Raw genomic sequence first — 17,083 nt, 5'->3', positions numbered from 1 at the left:
GGGACGCGCACGACGCGGCAGCGCCGATCGCAAGGGGTGCCGCGGTGGCGAGATGTTATCTGCCTCGCCCGACGCAGCTATATTTGGAGTTTGCACGTCCTCCCCGTGGTCATGGTGATTTTTCTCCGGATCCTCCGGTTTTTCTCTACACGTTTAGAATCAATGTGCATTCAGAGTATATTGCTACTGCTACAAATTTCCACGTGATAAGCCACTTTTCTTGAGCTATCATTTGTGGCCAGGTCACTCATCTGAAAAAAAGCTATGAAGCTCAGTGGGCCTTACCTGGTAAGATAATAATAGTTGACAGGCAATGCTTTGGCCGTGTTGCCGACTTTGGGATCAATAATAATATACTTTCATTTTATATAGCGTCATTCACACCAACAGCATCCCACAACACTGTGCATTAATTATACATAAGGACCAAATATACGCGCGAAAGAAGCCCAACAACCACACACATACGGAGCAAATAAAAACCATACTCTTACCAAGAAAAATCTAAAATAAATAAACATACGTCTAATTAAAACACTTTCGAAGACAAACACGTTAGAGAGTGTTACATAATCCATGTATGCGGATACTTTTTTAAAATGTGTTAAATATGCATCAGACCTGTATTCTTACCTCAAAGTCGCCTCCCATTTCTGCTCCAAGTCACGAGTCACCTGCTCCAGCTTGATCTTCGTGTCCTCCTGTAGTGTGGAGACCTTGGTCTGATGCTCCTGCTTCTGCTCATCATTCTTTTTCTGCACATACACAAACACACAAATTGGAATTTAGACAAGAGTTTTGTTGGGTATTACAGAGGACTAATGCACAGCACTAAGCCAGAACATATAAGTTCCTGTATTCAAGAAAACCATACTGCAAAGGGCATAACAATTTCATAAGAGACCAATTGAAATGACTTCCAAGGTATTTTGTGGTGTCATCAACCAGGATCATTCCTGTTAAAACGTAAATATTTAATTCCCTGAGAAAATTTGATGACGTGCTGACCGAAGGAGTTAGTCAGAATGTAACGATTGACCCAAACTGTCCATTGTCAATCTACTGCTGGATGAAGGCCTTCCCACAATGTGTTGGTCACGGGGAGTGGTTTACGGACTTCACCATCCTGTTCAGTGCAGGCTGGTGAAGGACATGGTGGGGGCAGGACCGTTTCAGATATCACTCGTCACTGATGTTAGCTATGGCTGGTACTCAAACTCAGGTTGCCGGATTCATAGCACAAAGCATTAATCAGTACACAGCCGCTCCATCCCACATGCCTATTAATTACAGCGCAATTCCCGTTAACGTTTTGAAAAATAAACGAGGCGAGAAAGCAACCCCCTCTTCGTGTGGCGGGAGAGGAGGGGCGGAGAGGTCGAGGGTCACTCGACACCTGGAGGGTGGCGGCCGTGGCTCGTGAGTTGTGCAGCTGCGTGCGAGCGGCGTCCAGCTCGCGCTGCAGCTTCTCAGCGGTGTCGCGTAGCCCGGCGATGTGGGACGTGGCTGAGCCCAGGCCCTGCTCGCCGGAGCGCACCAGTTCCTCCAGCCGTGACACCTGCTCCCAAACAAGCATGGGGGTGGGGGGGGGAATCGGGGAGTCGAGGGGTCGGAGGTCAGCGGGAAGGGGGTGGTGCCCGAGGGTACCACGATCGTGCTTAGCTCACACGTGCTTCCGATGCCGACACCACCAAGAAAAACGTCAGCAAGATCACAGAGTAAAATAAAAAAAATAAATGGGCCTGCACTAGACACGAGTGGCACAGTTTGCAGACTTACCAGCCCTACAAATTTAAGAGGTAGGATGTAAATATTTTTACACTTTTACAGCATTCCGATTTTCAAAGCTAAATCGTAGCATTTCATACATTTTTTGAAAACAGAATTTTCTTTGATGCAATTTTTGCTTTGGTAGTGCTGTCCTCTGAAGTATTTAACAATCATAATCCTGCCGCTTAAATTGGGAGGGTTGACAAGTCTAAGGTTGTCATATGACAAGAGACATGAGGTGAATAATGAAGATAACTCTGGTCTTCTTCGGATTGCTGAACATTGTGAAGACTTGGGCAGGTGTCCTGATCAATATCCTTCATCTATTAATAAAAACCATGCAACATAACTCATAAGTAGAAGCTTCCATTAGTTTGTATTATTAAATCGATACTTAATTTGTTTTCAAACCATTGCAGAGCACCGTACTCACCTCCTGGTTGGCAGACTGCAGTTTAGCAGTGAGCTGCTCGTGCACGCTGGTCTGCTCCTGAAGTTGGGCTCTCTCTGTGTCCAGCTGCTGCCTGAGCTGATCCATCTTCTCCTCCAATTCCTTCACAAGCATGGAAACAAAGACAAAGGTCCCCCATTTAGCCTTAACAGACTGTAGGGGCAAGTGCTGTTAGCGAGCACCTATGAAGGCCGGCACGGCACACGAGGGGGTGGGTGGCCAGCACCACGCCCGGTCGCCTTTGTCTCCCTTGTGACGATGTTTACACATCGCACCAGGTACTCATTTGAGGCTGAGTCGACCTAGGGGAGGCCCGGGACCAGTTGAGATAATCGTCACTGGTGTTGGCCGTGAGCGGGAATCGAACCCGGGTCGCCAGGTTCATAGCGCAGCGCGCTAACACTCGCATACCTCATTGAGCCCTGGCAACTTCGTGTGGCCTGGCAGATAAAAACAAATCTGATGATCAGATTCCTCTTATAAAGTTAGGGTGCATCTTAAACGCAGTGCTCACGTAACATTACATATCCCGCTTCCTCTGAGTGTTATTTCACCTATGGGCAGTTTCATGTTACTGCAGTGAACCGTGTGGACCTTGTAGTGTTATCCCCTCGTATGCAGAGTGGGTTTTCTCTGGGTACTTTGGTTTCTCTCCAAATGTAAAAGTAGAAACATAGAATGTGACTCATCACCCAATTGCAAGATCATGCTGGAATATATTATCGATGCCCAGAGAGGCATTCCCAAATACATTAATATAACTGTTTTATGCAAATAAAGTCGCACATGGTTTTAACGACCTGGACCATGACCTTGGTACTTATAGACTGTGAGTGCAGTGTGTTGGTATCTATACCACAGTGGCTCCTTCAATGGAAGAGGCAAGAGGGTTAAATTTGTATCCTGTTTTGAGACTGTGGCAGTCAAATAACACGTTCTAAAACCGGAGCACAGCAGTCGGCACTTAGTGCAACACAGAGCATTGCCGTGTGAGGACAGGTGACTTTGTTGGGTAGGTGACATCTGTGGGACAGCGCACAAGCGAGGCAATCCAGGGTAACATTCAACAATGCAGCTCAGAAATACACACGGGCGACCCAGTGTTGATTAAATAAAATGAAATGCCTCTGACCGAAACAAACCTTACACAATTCTATTGTGATCTCGTCACACGAACTTAACGATACATGTAAACAAATCGAACACGTAATTGTAACTTAAAAGAAAAAAGAACGTGGAAAACTTTTAAAAGCTCCTCTGGGAAGGTCACAGCGTGGCGGGGATGGTGATGTTGCTCTCGACTAGACAGAGTGGCGCACTCCTGTGACCCAGTGCTTTGGAGGCATGTGCTTTGAAGAAGGGCAATTGCCTGAAATGTCACCGATTACATATATTTTTATTTTAAGGCACCATTGTTGACAACTATGTTGCGTATTTTTGTTATGTGTGCTTGTGCATCACTGCCTACACATTATCACCAGAAATTTGTTTTAATTTTGTAGGCAAGGGTCGGTGGTTGACGAGCTGGCCAGCATGTGGCAGTACAGCAAGATGGCTACGTGAAGCTGTCTGTGATAGATGAACTCCTATATAGCAGACCTGCGAATGATGCATGTATGTATGTATGTTGAACATCTCTCGCGCCGTACTTAGCCAACCACGCTAATCGGAGGTGCGGGGCAATGGGAAAGAAAAAAAAAGGAGATGGGGACAGCTTCAAGAGGCCTTCATCCAGCGGTGGGTTAACCACGATTGATGATGATTACAATGATAAAGGTGATGAAGTGCTCCTCTTCTTGGTTCTTTCGGTAAAGTCACGTAGAAAGAAATTAATAAAATAATATAAATAAAACATAATAAAATAATTCTCCCGACGTTTCGGCCACAACGCAAGCAGCCGTCCCTCAGGTGAAGACCAGGTCTGTCGGGGAGACAGCGTCTGAATGAAACAACACCACGCTTGGAGCGTATATTTAAGCTGGGTTGGAAGGAGGGAATGGCGCCTTGACAAAAGAATTTGCATATCAAGATGTCTGCTGTAATGTCGCATCGGCCAGGCGTAGCGACGGTCGGCAAGCTCACCTGTCGGAGGGCACGAGTAGCGCCCTCGGCGGCAGAGCGCGCCTCATCGGCGAGCTGCCGGTGCCGTAGCGCGGCGGCGTCCGTGTCGGCGCGGTGCCGCTCCTCCAGGGCGCGCCGCTCCTCCGCCGCGGCCTCACGTGCGCGCGCCAGCTCCCGCTCGTGCTGCTCGCTCAGCAGACGCTTTTCGCTCACCAGCGAATGCAACGTCTGAACGTCCGTCGGTGGTCGGAGAAACAATGCACGGATGGGGGGTAGCGAATTGGCATTGTCGGTCGGATACATTTTCTTGTGCCCTTGCATCATTCGAACAAAGTCAGTTTTTGTATTGTTTGAAGGTAATATTCCAGCGTAGGAATACCTGTAAATGTGGAGGGTGCTGGAATTTCGTGGAAGGTTCGTGTATGCCTTCTACAAACACAGTGGAAGGTGTGACGCTCTAGTTGGCATAACCAGGCATTCGTCGCCTACGCAATTATTTATGATGATTAAAGTGTAAGCAATTTTGAAGTTTGGAATCGAATGTAATGAGAAAGCATAGTAGCGTGCAAGATGGAAGGTTGTAGACAAAAAAATTATCTCAATGATGCTACGAACGCAGAATTTTTACTCTGGAACAACTACCAGATCTAGCAACAGGAAGAAATGATGGGGTCGTGACATCAACAGCATTTCCATGATTATGTTTTTACTTCTCTAATGGCCTGCTATTCTCATGACCCCATTGGTTCGTGTACTCCCATGATGCTAAGTAATTCACCAAAATAAAATTGTACAGCTTCTTTCGAAGCTGGCTCATGTGATGATACATAAACACTCAAACCTAACGATCACTGGAAAACAATGCGGCGGTGCCGTGCATGCATCTTGTGGCCGTAAGAGCCTAAAAGGGCCCCACCGTCTCATGCTGCTTTAGAACCGTCCGCTCGCCCTCGGCCTGGCTCAGCTTCTCACGCAGGCGGGACGCTTGCTCCACCAGGTCCCGTATGTTCGCATGGTCGGCCATCTGCGAGGCCTCCAGGGAGCCAATCCGTTCTGCCCATGGGAGCACACCGATTCACAAGAAACAGAAATATGGTCGCACTTGACCATAACCCCCAAAATACGATTGCAAACACATGGGTGAAGAAATACTGTAGGTCCGTGACTTACAGTTAAACAAAAGCCTGTTTTCACAATTCTGCTTTATGCTGGACTCCAGGTTAAAGGCACATATATCTGATTGGCATTTTGAAATTTTCCAAAAGGATGCAGGTTGCATGAGGTTTTGAGGCAGGCGAGTGTAATGTTGGTGTGGTGGCCACTCACTGGCTCTGCTGAGCAGCTGGGCGGCCTGGTCCTGCAGCTGGTCTCGGACAGTGGCCAACTCCCTCTGGGCGTCGGCGAGCCGGGCCTGAGAGGAGGATGCTTCCTGCCGCGCTTCCGCCAGGCGTCTCTCTGCATCCTAAATAAATGGCACAGGGAACGCAGGCCAGGTGCGTTGCCATGTGTTTGTGGATGTCAAATACCACGGCATTGGTAAATATCACGGGCGCGAAGATCCCACGTGGCGCGCCTAATGAAGACCCATCGTGTACCTGTTTGCCCTCGTGTGCGAGCCCGAGGTCTCTGTGCAGCTGCTCCCCCTGCTCTCTGAAGGTGGCGACTTGTGCTTGGTTCAGCTGAAGCTCGGCCCGCTGCTTCTCCATGAAGCCCCGCAGAGAGCCCTCCCGTGCCTCCCAGCCACGCCTGCAAGCAATGAGCGCAGTGAAACGGAATGCCTCTGAGCCAGCACTTTTGGATGCAAAGGTGAGTGATTTAACGCAGATTTGTCGCAAACCCGGTGTGTTGCGGAGTGTCAAGGAGACGGCAGTACAGCAAGCAACAGCAATCGACACATCATCACAGGCCTATTAGTTCACGCATGTACACAACTAGGCCGCTTGTTCGCAGGGTTGTGTGTCCCTTTGGGGGAGCGTTGCACTACGAACATGGCGACCCGAGTTAGATTAACACTCACGTCCAACACCAGTGACGAATATTTGAACTAGTTCTGGGCCTCCCTTGGGTAGAATCGGCTTCAAATGAGTTCCTCATGCAATGTGTAAACATCGCCACTGGGGAGACAAAGGTGGCCGGGCGTGATAGTGGCCTCCCACCCCCTCATGTGCCGTGCTCGCTAACAGCACTTGCGCCCCAACGGTCTGTTAAGGCTACACGGGGGGGATTGTCGTCTTTTGTCTTTGTATCCCTTGGAACGATCGGCACGGCACAAGTCGCTCACTGCAGCTCATCCGCGTGGGCCTGGAACTCCTGGCGCAGCCGCTGCTCGTGCGCCTCCCACTCGGCAAGCCGGCTCTCGTGCTTGGCTCCGCGCAGCTCCTGCAGCTGCTGCTCGTAGCCGGCACGCACTTCGGCCTCGCCCGTCTCTCGCTCGCCCTCCAGACGCCGCACCTCGGACGCCAGCCGCTCCGTCTCCCCGCGCAGACGTTCCCCCTCGGCCCGTAGCCGCTCGGCCTCTGCGTGCTCGCGCTCGGCCCGCGCGTGCGACTCGGCGGCCATCTGGCTGTGCTCGGCGTCGCGGCCCTGCTCCAGTTCCTGCAGCGCGCGGTCGTGGGAGGCCCGCGCCTCCGCCAGGGCCGCCTCTTTCTCCTCCTCCAGCCGTTTCTGGGGGTCACACAGCAGCATTGAAGCTTGAGGAAGTGGGGAGGGGGGTGGGCTAGGAGAGTGTGCAGAGTTGTGAATGCGGAGTTCAATTGGACCATCATTATCAGCCATCAACAATTCACTGGTTGATGAAGGTTTTCCTAAACCATCACCAACTCATGGCCCTGCGATATAATGATCCATCCAGCAACTGCACACGAGCTACAATACATTTTGTTGTCCTTCCCCCGCACCTCCGATTAGCACGGATGGCTACGCATGGCGCAAAAGAAAAAAATACATGCATTTAAAATAGGAGGGAATATTTATTTATTTATATGTACAGATTTTAAAGATTGTTATTATACACCAAGTGTCACAAGGCAATGGGATATTTTTCGCAGGGTCCCATGATACAGTGAGAGTTATTCGACTCACCGGAGGGAGTGAATGGTCACTATCCTAAATCAAAATCCTGCATTCACTACAGACCTTAATGAAGTGGAGTGTCGAACATAACAATTCTTGAATCGATTCCCAAACCTGAATAGTTGTAACTCATCGTTCAATCGCGGAGATGGTTAACCCTTTCCCATTCCGAGACTCCTGCAAGTTGCAGGGTGGGTCCCGTTCACCGATGAATCTCGGAACACGCAAGCGGTTCAGCGTTAATTTTATTTAGAGAGGCGTAGTAGCGCTGTGGTTTTTAAAGACATTGTGCTGTACTCAACACAGACAACTGTAGCGACACGACCGCACTCTTTGAGGTCATCTGTCACGCCCTCCCACATGGCCTTTTAATTCTGATTTTGTTCGGAATCGATTCTGCTCCCATGACGTAAACGGACGTAATCGGAACGAAATCGGAAGAAAAGCTGATGACGTACACGTATGTCATTGGAATGGGTTGTTAACACCTAGGTTGTTAACAGCTAGGCCGTTAAAGCACACCGCCCTGACCTGCAGCGAAGTGAAGCCGAGGATCTTGGCCTCGAAGTCGCGCTTCATGTCGAGCATCTGCGTGGAGAGGGTCAGGATGCGGTCGGCGTGCTCGGCGTCCCGGCCGGCGTCGCGCTCCTCCACGTGCCGCCTGCCGTACCGCATCACCGCCGCGCCACACACCAACGGCTTCACTGGCAGCAAGCTGGGGTGGTCTTTTTAGCTGGCGCTTTACAAGCTATACTGAGTGAGCGCCATTTGCAAAGGGTAAGAAACACCTCCGAGGTCAAGTTTACTCTATTATCATCACCAAACATTATTATTGATCCATTATACTCACGCCAACTACACCGTGCGGGAAGTGGGAAATTCTTTGAACATACTTCACCGTGCTGGTCAGCGCGGGTTGGCGAACCTGGCGAGCATAAACGTGGGAGCACAGCAGTACAATAGGACAACGGAGTTTTCTGCACTGCCCACTGCTACCCTTTATTTAGTCTCACAGCCTATAACAACCCGTTATTAATGGTGGTCTCCCATTCAGGCACTATGCTTAGCTCATTACTGTTACTCCTATTGAATGCCCGATTGGCGGCGGGCCAGGGTGCCACGCGCTCAGCGTGACGCCATCGCCGCCTGGGCCCGCAATGCGAATCCCTTTTAGCGCTGGTCGTCAAGCCGCGGGCAACCGTTGGATCGACGCAATTGCCCAGGTTTTAGAAAGGCAAAGTCTCGGACAACGACACGCAACTTCCTTAAACGGATCGTCTTCACGAGCCGCCGGGCCTCCCTTGCCTGTAGGCCTCCAGCTGCTCCTGGGCCTGTCGGCGGAGGCGCCCTTCGCCGGCGAGCGCCTCCTCCAGCGAGCGGGCCTTCTCGCGCAGCTCCGACTCGATGCCCAGGCGGGACTGGTAGCGCAGCAGGCGGTGCCGCGTCTCCGCCGCGAACTGCTGCATCTCCTCGGCGTGCGCCTCGCGGAGCGCCGACACGGCCGCCTCGTGCTCGTCGTTCTTGGTGTTGAGCGCGTAGATGACCTGCGGATGCGTCGGCAAAAAAAATATACAAACGCATATAAATATATATGTCCACGGGTAGATTACCTATTTTGCAGATTAACCGTGTGTTAGTTTCACACGGAGGCTTTCGCAACCAATATTATACTTTGACAAGAACCCAGCACAAGGCACAACCTGTAACAAGAGGGGGTGGGGGATTAATACATTTTGCAGGCTGAAGCCCGAACTCGATGCTCCTGGGTTCTGGGAAGGGCAGAACGTTGAGCACTCTGGCCCACTCACGCAGGGACTATGAGCAGAAGCGTAGGTTATTGACAAGCGCCGGATTAATTGTGAGCTGCTCCTCACCTCATTGACGGTCAGTGACTCGGTGGGAACATGACCGCAAACTGTGTCGGAAAGTATACAGACTACTTTAATAAACAATGAAAACATAGGACACATTCAACATTTCTACCCCCATTCGACGTAGGCAAATAATACTGCATACGTGTTTTAAAGCTATATTACATTGGCACACGCCTGTAATCCAGCACTGTGGTGGCAGCCAGAGTTGGTGGTGGACCACAAAAATGTTGTGGAACTCCCTTCTACGTGGTTTTTCCAGAAGGCAGGACAGCAAGTGGACTAATCTCCATGCATAATAAAGGTTTTTCAGTGAGACCGCGTAAGTATAAATCTGTCGTAACCCTCCACCACCCAACACCGCTAATAAGGTTTGTCATACATTTTGATTTAAAGCTTTCGTGACTGCAGGGATTCATATTCTTGGTTCTTTCGGTAAAGTCACGTAGAAGTTAAATAATAAAATAATAAAAGTATTAAACAAAAAATATAAAAAATTATATTGTTTGATATTTTTATTATTTTATTATTTCCCTTCTACGTGACTTTACCGAACGAACCAAGAGTAAGGTTTGTCACGTTAACAACGCGCCAGTTAGTTACTACTTCAACCCACCGGTGTGTTGGAGAGTAAATCCACATTTACAATTTGAGTAGTACCGTGACATTTCGCTGCTAATTACATGCAGCATCATCGGGCCATAGGCCAGAATAGTGAAGCAATGTACCTGCTTCCTGTCTTAAACAGAGCAAGATGACTTCATCTCTAAACCCATCAGGTGCAGAGATCATAGGCGGAGGGGGGGGGTATTGTAATTATATGATAGATTAGTAATCAGTTCATTAGCATGTTTCCTCGATAAGGAATTCTAGTTGTTAGATGTATTTTCTTCTTCCACGTGTTTGTCCCACTCATGTGGGGTGCGTTGTCCTTGCCAACCTTCTCCACACTGCTCTGTCCTGCGCCATCTCTCTTTCCGCTCCTCGGGCCACCGTGTCTGATCGCACCACATCGCCCCACTTCTTTTTTTTTTTGCGAACATATTAAATAAAAACCCAATGCAGGATCCTTATGAAAAACAAGTGGTTTTCTTTCATAGGGCCCCATGATACAGTGACAGTTATTCGACTGATACTTGTTTTTTTACCCTTTTATCTGCCAACAAAACTGACACCTTTTATACAAGGAGTCATGTTTGCCATAGACCACAATACCTGCAGTCGTGCGCCTTTTGACGTCATCTGGTCCAACACCACGTGAGACTAGGCTCTAAGGAAAGCTGTCTCGGGTGTGGACCAATCAACTTCAAGGACAGTGCATACATTATCAGAGTTATGTTTTTTGTTTGCATTACGACTGCAGGTATTGTGGTCTATGCAAACATGACTACTTGTAAAAAAAAAAGGTGTCAGTTTTGTTGCCAGATAAAAGGGTAAAAAACCAATGATCATATTTTTTCTTCTGGCAAATGAGGTTCCAATGGTGTAAAAGTTATTCTACTCTCTGGAAGAGTGAATGGTCACCACCCTAATCGAAATCCTGCATCACTACAGACCGTGATCAAGCGGAGTGTCAAACAAAATTATTCTTCAATCGATTCGCAAACCTGAATAGTTGTAACTCATCACCGAATCGGAGAGATGACTAAAAGTTATGTCGTTAGTGGCCACCGCCAATAAGTAATGATTGTATTATTATTTGGCCTCAAACGTATTTGCCAGTTGTTTTATAAATTCCAGATCTTCCACTTTGCACAGTACCAGACGTTACAACAGCTTTAATTACCCGTCTCTAAATACTAATGTAGACCTCTCGACTCTCCCAAAGTGGCTCAAGTAAATCCTGAAAAATATATATATACATCTTGCGAGCGCAATACATTTCTTCATCGCAATTTCACAACCTTCCGTAGTATACAGATTACTTTAGTGGCTAAATTAACGAAGCTTACTAGAACTTCCGTATTCTTCCTTCCCGAATGACATCTGTGAAAAACGAAAATAAACAGGAACTAAAAAAAATTTACGATAACAGAAATCTTTCATTATTATACGTGTTAACAAGTACATTGCCTGGGAACGTTTGAAATGCATAACATTTAAAAGTGAATTAAGCAACTGTGAATCACCAGTCATTACACAAATAGCAATTAATATGTAATGTATAAAATGCACGCTTGACGCTTTAATAAAAAAATACGTGGATACACGTTCTTTTAGAACTATGACCGCATATTGATATTTAAGCGCGATGAATATGTAAAGCGAATCTTAAATAAAAAAAAGTTGAAAACCCAAACTGTAAATTAAACAAAAACTTTTACTGCAACAAAAATACCCCAACCGAGAAGCCACAATTCACAACAGTCTCATGTGGTAAAGTGACACTCTAGAATGTGGAAGCAGTTCGAAAACACCGATTGCCCAACGAAACTACGAGGAAGCCCACGATACTCCGATAGGCTATCTCACACACACACAGCTCCTCACCAGCCCAAGCTCAAACCCAGCTGCAGAGTGAGTTGCACGATACTTTTGTCCGAAATTGACAATACAGCTATTGTATTGTTTGTTCACATGTAACATTATAGCGGAGTTTTGTTGTTGTTTCTATTCTAATATAATACACGTGCGCTTGGAAAGAGTGTATCAAATGCAGACGTATTTTTTCTGCGAGGTAGAGGACTGCGCTCTATCGCACGCGCGACTCCGCGTAAAATCTATGCCGTCACAAACAATGTTCTGTGTAGTTGTAAACCTGCTGTGTTTTATTGTCGAGTAGTAACGTGCTTGAAGAGACTGAATGAGGGATGGTGTTATTGCAGGTGAATGGAGAGAAATGCGACAAGTCGTGGATAAATGTGTTCAACCATGCAGCGTGCTAATTGTTTTTGTCTTCGAGGCAACCCATCGGCCGAGATTCAAGTCCACATGGCCACTGGGACATTTCCTCGTGATATCTCAGAGGGCATGGGGCACTGACTAAAGTCCACCATCATTGTCCTCAACAAACGCACTTAAATAATTTCACTTTCACCATCTTCTGTATTATACACATTACTGTTGTACCTAAATCAACAAAGTTTGCTACAATTCTCATATTCTCCCTTCGTTGCATGTCGTTTATAAATAAAAAAACGGGAACTAGAAATTATTCGTAATACAAATCTAAATATATGATACGTGTTAGCAAGTACATTGTCTGCGACAATTTGTAAAGCATAAAGTTACATAATTCCAGTTTGTTTTCAGGGTCGACAACGCAGGGACAGCTTCTACCGGGAAGGCGACCATGTCCTCCGACTCAAGCGAGCCGCTCCAGTTTGACATAGAAGTGTCCGCTACCGAGGGAAACAGAGAGGCAGCGACGGTGGCAAAGTCGCCTCCGCCGTGTCCAGCTGGAGCCCTCGAAATTAGCGTCATGAACGATGCGTCCGGCGTCCAAAACCCTGGGCTGGAGTTCTTCTCTGACCTTCTAAACGCCAACACCATTCCTGCCCAACCGCTCGAGCACGAGGGCACAGACACAGGTGGAGCATCCAAAGAGCCCGGCTGCCTGAGCGAGATCTGGTACGGAGCGCCCCCGCCACCCGTATCTGTAGTGGAGGCGTGCGACGAAGCGACCCGCAGCGAAGACGACGCGGAAAGGTGCGGCCCTGACGTGCGTGGCGACGCCGAATGCGCGTGGACCGGCGCTGCCGGCGATTCGGACGCAGACGCTGACCCCGGCAAGGGCTCCATGCCCCCGGCACCCTCGTGCATCTCGCGCTGCAGCAAGCACGGCGCACACCTGCGCGTGTACTGCGCGGACGATGGGCAGGTCATGTGCGTGCGATGCCAGATCTCCATGCGGCACAACGGGCACAGGATCCTGTCCGATGTTGAGGCAGCGGAAACGATGCAGGTGAGCGTGTCTGCTCCGAACCATCCCTCCCCCCTCTACCATGCAAACACGTGCGTGCGTTTTTTTGCGCGCTTGTCAAGTGGGGAAACAACGTTGTTGCATGTGTCGTCGTTGATTTCGGTTTAATGTTTCCACGTGTGATTGATGCGATCAGGCCTCCCACCACGATTGGCTAGAGAAGTTGACGAAGAGAAAAGAAGGGAACATGCAAATGATTGAAGCCATTAAGAAGACGTCCACCGAGGCAGCAGTAAGTTCCAAGATTGAATCAGAGACTACTTAAATAATGGCCTTCAATTAGCCATCATTACAATATTTACACGCGGCAGCACTCAGTCAGCTATCCATTTGCTGTTGAGCTACATTAAGCTCGGACACTTGGCTTAGGGAACATACCATCATTGTCCTAAGTGTCTATCAACTTCTGGATGAAGGTCCCCACCACGCTGTGATCATCCCTGATCTTGCTGCTGCACACGAGCAGATCTCACAATTCTAGATTTGAAGTTTTCGTGACTGCAAGGATCCATACTCTTTGGTTCTTTCGGTAAAGTCACGTAGATGAAAACAAAACTAAATTAAATCACGACGTTTCGGAGGCAACACAAGCTTCCGTCATCAGGTGGAACAACCACAGCAACATTGCTCATTACAGTAATTTTGCTGTGGTTGTTCCACCTGATGACAGAAGCTTGTGTTGCCTCCGAAACGTCGTGATTTAATTCAGTTATTTTAATTTTTTGTTTATTTTTTTTCATCTACGTGACTTTACCGAAAGCACCAAAGAGTACAGATCTCACAACTCCATCTTATGTAAAGGCCGTCCGCTTGGGGGAACACATATGCGAGGACACGCGTACTTAGAGGAGTTATTTTGACGATGGAGACAATCGGCAATGTTGCACGAGCAGGATATACCTACATACATTTACACGTACAGCCCTTTGCCAACCCACTTCTGGATGGGGCATCCCCACTCTGTGCGTGTTGTGGGGATTAGTTTACCACACTTCACCATGTTGGTCAGTGCAGGGTAATGAAGGTAGGAGCATAGACATCAGAGCTCAGTACAGTACAATGCATGTTTCTACAATGGCCCATGCTGCCTATCTATATACTGTATATAAAAGGGAAATTTGTGAATGTTTGAAATGTTTAGCATACTTCCCGACATGCAACAAACTTGAAAGTTGGCATGTCGGTAGTTTCCAGACTGTACACCATGAAAAAAGTATAAAAATAGATTTTAGCATTTTTTTTGGGGGGGGGGGGGGCGCAATAATGGATATATTTTGCACGGCAAGTGAGCCATGATGTCACATCTGTGATGTCACCCGCATGCGGAAGCGTCACGCAGTGTGCCTGCTGATGTCACGCATCCCTCACCCCCGATCCCTCCGCGAGTAAAGTGCCATACAAATGTGTTGCAGGTCTAAGGCGTTCTTCGCGCAGCATTGCTGCTTTATTATTTGAGTCGTTTACTGCCGTACGCACCCTGAACGTTGTGTGTGTCTACAGCAAGCGCGTGTATGTGTACCTATGGATGCGCACGCGTGTTTGTGTGTGTGGGGGGAGCGGTAGTGTAGTGGTTAGTGCGCTGCGCTACGAACCTGGCGACCCGAGTTTGACTCCCGCTCACGGCCACCACTGGACCTCCCCTAGGTCGACTCAACCTCAAACAAGTAACTGTTGTGGTGTGTGAACATCGCCACTGGGGAGACAAAGGCGGCCGGGCGTGGTGAATCCAAGTCCCGGGGCGAAGCCGGGTAGTAAAGCTAGTAATATATGAAAAACCTACACCCCAACATTAAACAGGGGACGGACCACCAATCAGCACCAGATTAAGCACCTCCTGACCGCCGAGCGTAAAACAGAAGTGCCAATTTCCGACTGCCAGACCGCGAATGGCCGTGGCGACCTGGCACCTCGCCGGCACGCGCGTGCCCCCCCCACGGTGCCAAACTCATCGCCGCCGTTCCACCGTTCCACCGTTCTCGCCCCGAAGGAGGAGGCGGAGCGGGCAAAGCGGCGTGCCGGCGTGCAGTACCAGGCGCTCATCAGCCTGCTGGAGGACGAGCGGACGCACGTGCTGCGGCTCATCGGCGAGCGCCAACTCGAGCGGCGGCGCCGGCACGAGCTGCTGATGCTCGCGATCGCTCGCGAGACACAGGGACTACAGAGTGCCATTGATTCGCTGCACGCAGCCGTGACTGCAGAGGCTTTGCCGCACCAAACGCTGCAGGTGGGGATCTCCCCCCCCCCCACAATCTCTAAAACAAACTAAATTATTGTCTGTTTTACCAGGTAAAGGCGCACTGAGCTATATAAATAACTCTAGATTTGAAGTTTTCGAGACCGCAAGGATCCATACTCTTTGGTTCTTTCGGTAAAGTCACGTAGGTGAAAAAAAATGAAAATAACTCAATTAAATTACGACGTTTCGGAGGCAACACAAGCTTCCGTCATCAGATTTAATTTAGTTATTGTCATTTTATTATTATTATTTTTATTTTTCATCTACGTGACTTTACCGAAAGAACCAACGAGTATAAATAACTATTTTTCAGAAGTGACCTGGCTATCACAAATGATAGCCCAATTAAATGGCTGATCATCTGGAAATTCATAGCGGTCAAATACTCGAAATGCATGTTAATTCTAAATGTGGAGACAACAATCGGAGGACCCAGAGAAAAATCCTCACGACCACGGGTAGAACATGTAAACTTAAAATATACAGCAGGCATCAGGGTCGGTATCGAACCCACAACCTCCTGCATATCAGGCGAGGGAGTTAACACCTCGCCACCATGGCACCACGCGACTTTGCTGCATGTCTGTGCATGCAGCAAATCCCCCCAATTTTCGCTTTTATTTGTTGACATTCAGCCGGACACGGTGGAGCAGTGGAGCTAGACTGTCTGTGATTGAGCCAAGCGTTTTAGAGAGGCACGGGTTAGTTGACAACGAGTTTCAAAGATCGCTATACCTCAGCGCCGGGCTGTAAGGTGGCCATGACATGCCAGCACAGTGTCTTTGTGACACCCACGTGTGTAGAACCGCAGATGTGCGGGTGGGCTTTTCTCTGGATACTCTGGTTGTCTCCCACATGCAAAGTATTGCTCATCGAGAAATTAGTCCAACATCTCAGTGCAAAACTTTCTTCCAATTAGACCCAGTAAGGCTTTCCCATGATGCAAACAATATTTAAATTACCGGCTGCAAACTTGGATATTTCCATGAGAGTTACCATTTCCACAAATTACAATTTTACTGATATTAATGTTTCTATTACCATTCTTATTAGTTGTTTTGTTTCACTGCTGTCTCATTATGAAGCTGTCCTGATTACACAGATGCCTCTGTACCCTTGCACATTCCATATTTTAGTAAATACCATGCGAGCAATTAAATGCTGGAATTCTTAGACGAATGTGTAGTGAGTTCAACTGAGTCACAGATGTATACTTGGAGGCAACACATTTATTTAACTCCAACACACGGGGTAACTTCCCCTTAACAGAATAACAACCTATGTTGGTGACCACCAAGCTAACTACACTAGTCACCAGGCTAACCACACTAGTTACACCGTAACAAGCTTTTCCAGACCGGGACCACAGCTCGGGTCCACGTGTTGGAGACTCGTTGAACAGAGAACATAGAACGTAGACGAAGGTTTCTTTAGGATGAGCAACAACGCCGGTCCCCCTGGGGACCCGGCTTATATTCTCTGCGGCGTGGCCGGCTCCGCCCTTGGCCACGACCACCTTCCAGAATCCTCGGGTAGGATCTGGATGCTAACCACGTGACCACCCCTAGCCCCCACTTGGGGCCCCTTTGTAGACTTAACCGGTCACGTGTCCTCTCGGGTCAAGCAGAGTGCCATGGCCTTTAGTAACCTCATTCCTACGGCCTACATTCCCACACACCCTGTCCTGTAGGGTTGGAACT

At 48.4% G+C, this 17,083-nt stretch overlaps 1 protein-coding gene across 3 annotated transcripts in view; it reads right to left on the bottom strand.

Annotated features, from left to right (window-relative positions):
• FAM184A (family with sequence similarity 184 member A) overlaps positions 1-17,083 on the bottom strand; it is a 49,521-nt gene that overhangs the window by 10,805 nt on the left and 21,633 nt on the right. For all 3 annotated transcript variants that reach the window (XM_078855355.1, XM_078855354.1, XM_078855356.1), the window contains exons 2-11: positions 8,660-8,898; positions 7,886-8,015; positions 6,564-6,946; positions 5,878-6,028; positions 5,609-5,744; positions 5,199-5,335; positions 4,304-4,510; positions 2,204-2,323; positions 1,397-1,558; positions 634-755 (exon numbers count right to left, since the gene is read on the bottom strand). In XM_078855355.1, the coding sequence (XP_078711481.1) occupies positions 634-755; positions 1,397-1,558; positions 2,204-2,323; positions 4,304-4,510; positions 5,199-5,335; positions 5,609-5,744; positions 5,878-6,028; positions 6,564-6,946; positions 7,886-8,015; positions 8,660-8,898 (1,787 nt within the window). The remainder of the gene's footprint in view (positions 1-633; positions 756-1,396; positions 1,559-2,203; positions 2,324-4,303; positions 4,511-5,198; positions 5,336-5,608; positions 5,745-5,877; positions 6,029-6,563; positions 6,947-7,885; positions 8,016-8,659; positions 8,899-17,083) is intronic.

This window comes from Lampetra fluviatilis, chromosome 4, assembly GCF_964198595.1.
Source record: "Lampetra fluviatilis chromosome 4, kcLamFluv1.1, whole genome shotgun sequence".
In the NCBI taxonomy this organism is placed as follows: Eukaryota; Metazoa; Chordata; class Hyperoartia; order Petromyzontiformes; family Petromyzontidae; genus Lampetra; species Lampetra fluviatilis.
This window is presented reverse-complemented; position numbering and strand designations above follow the sequence as displayed.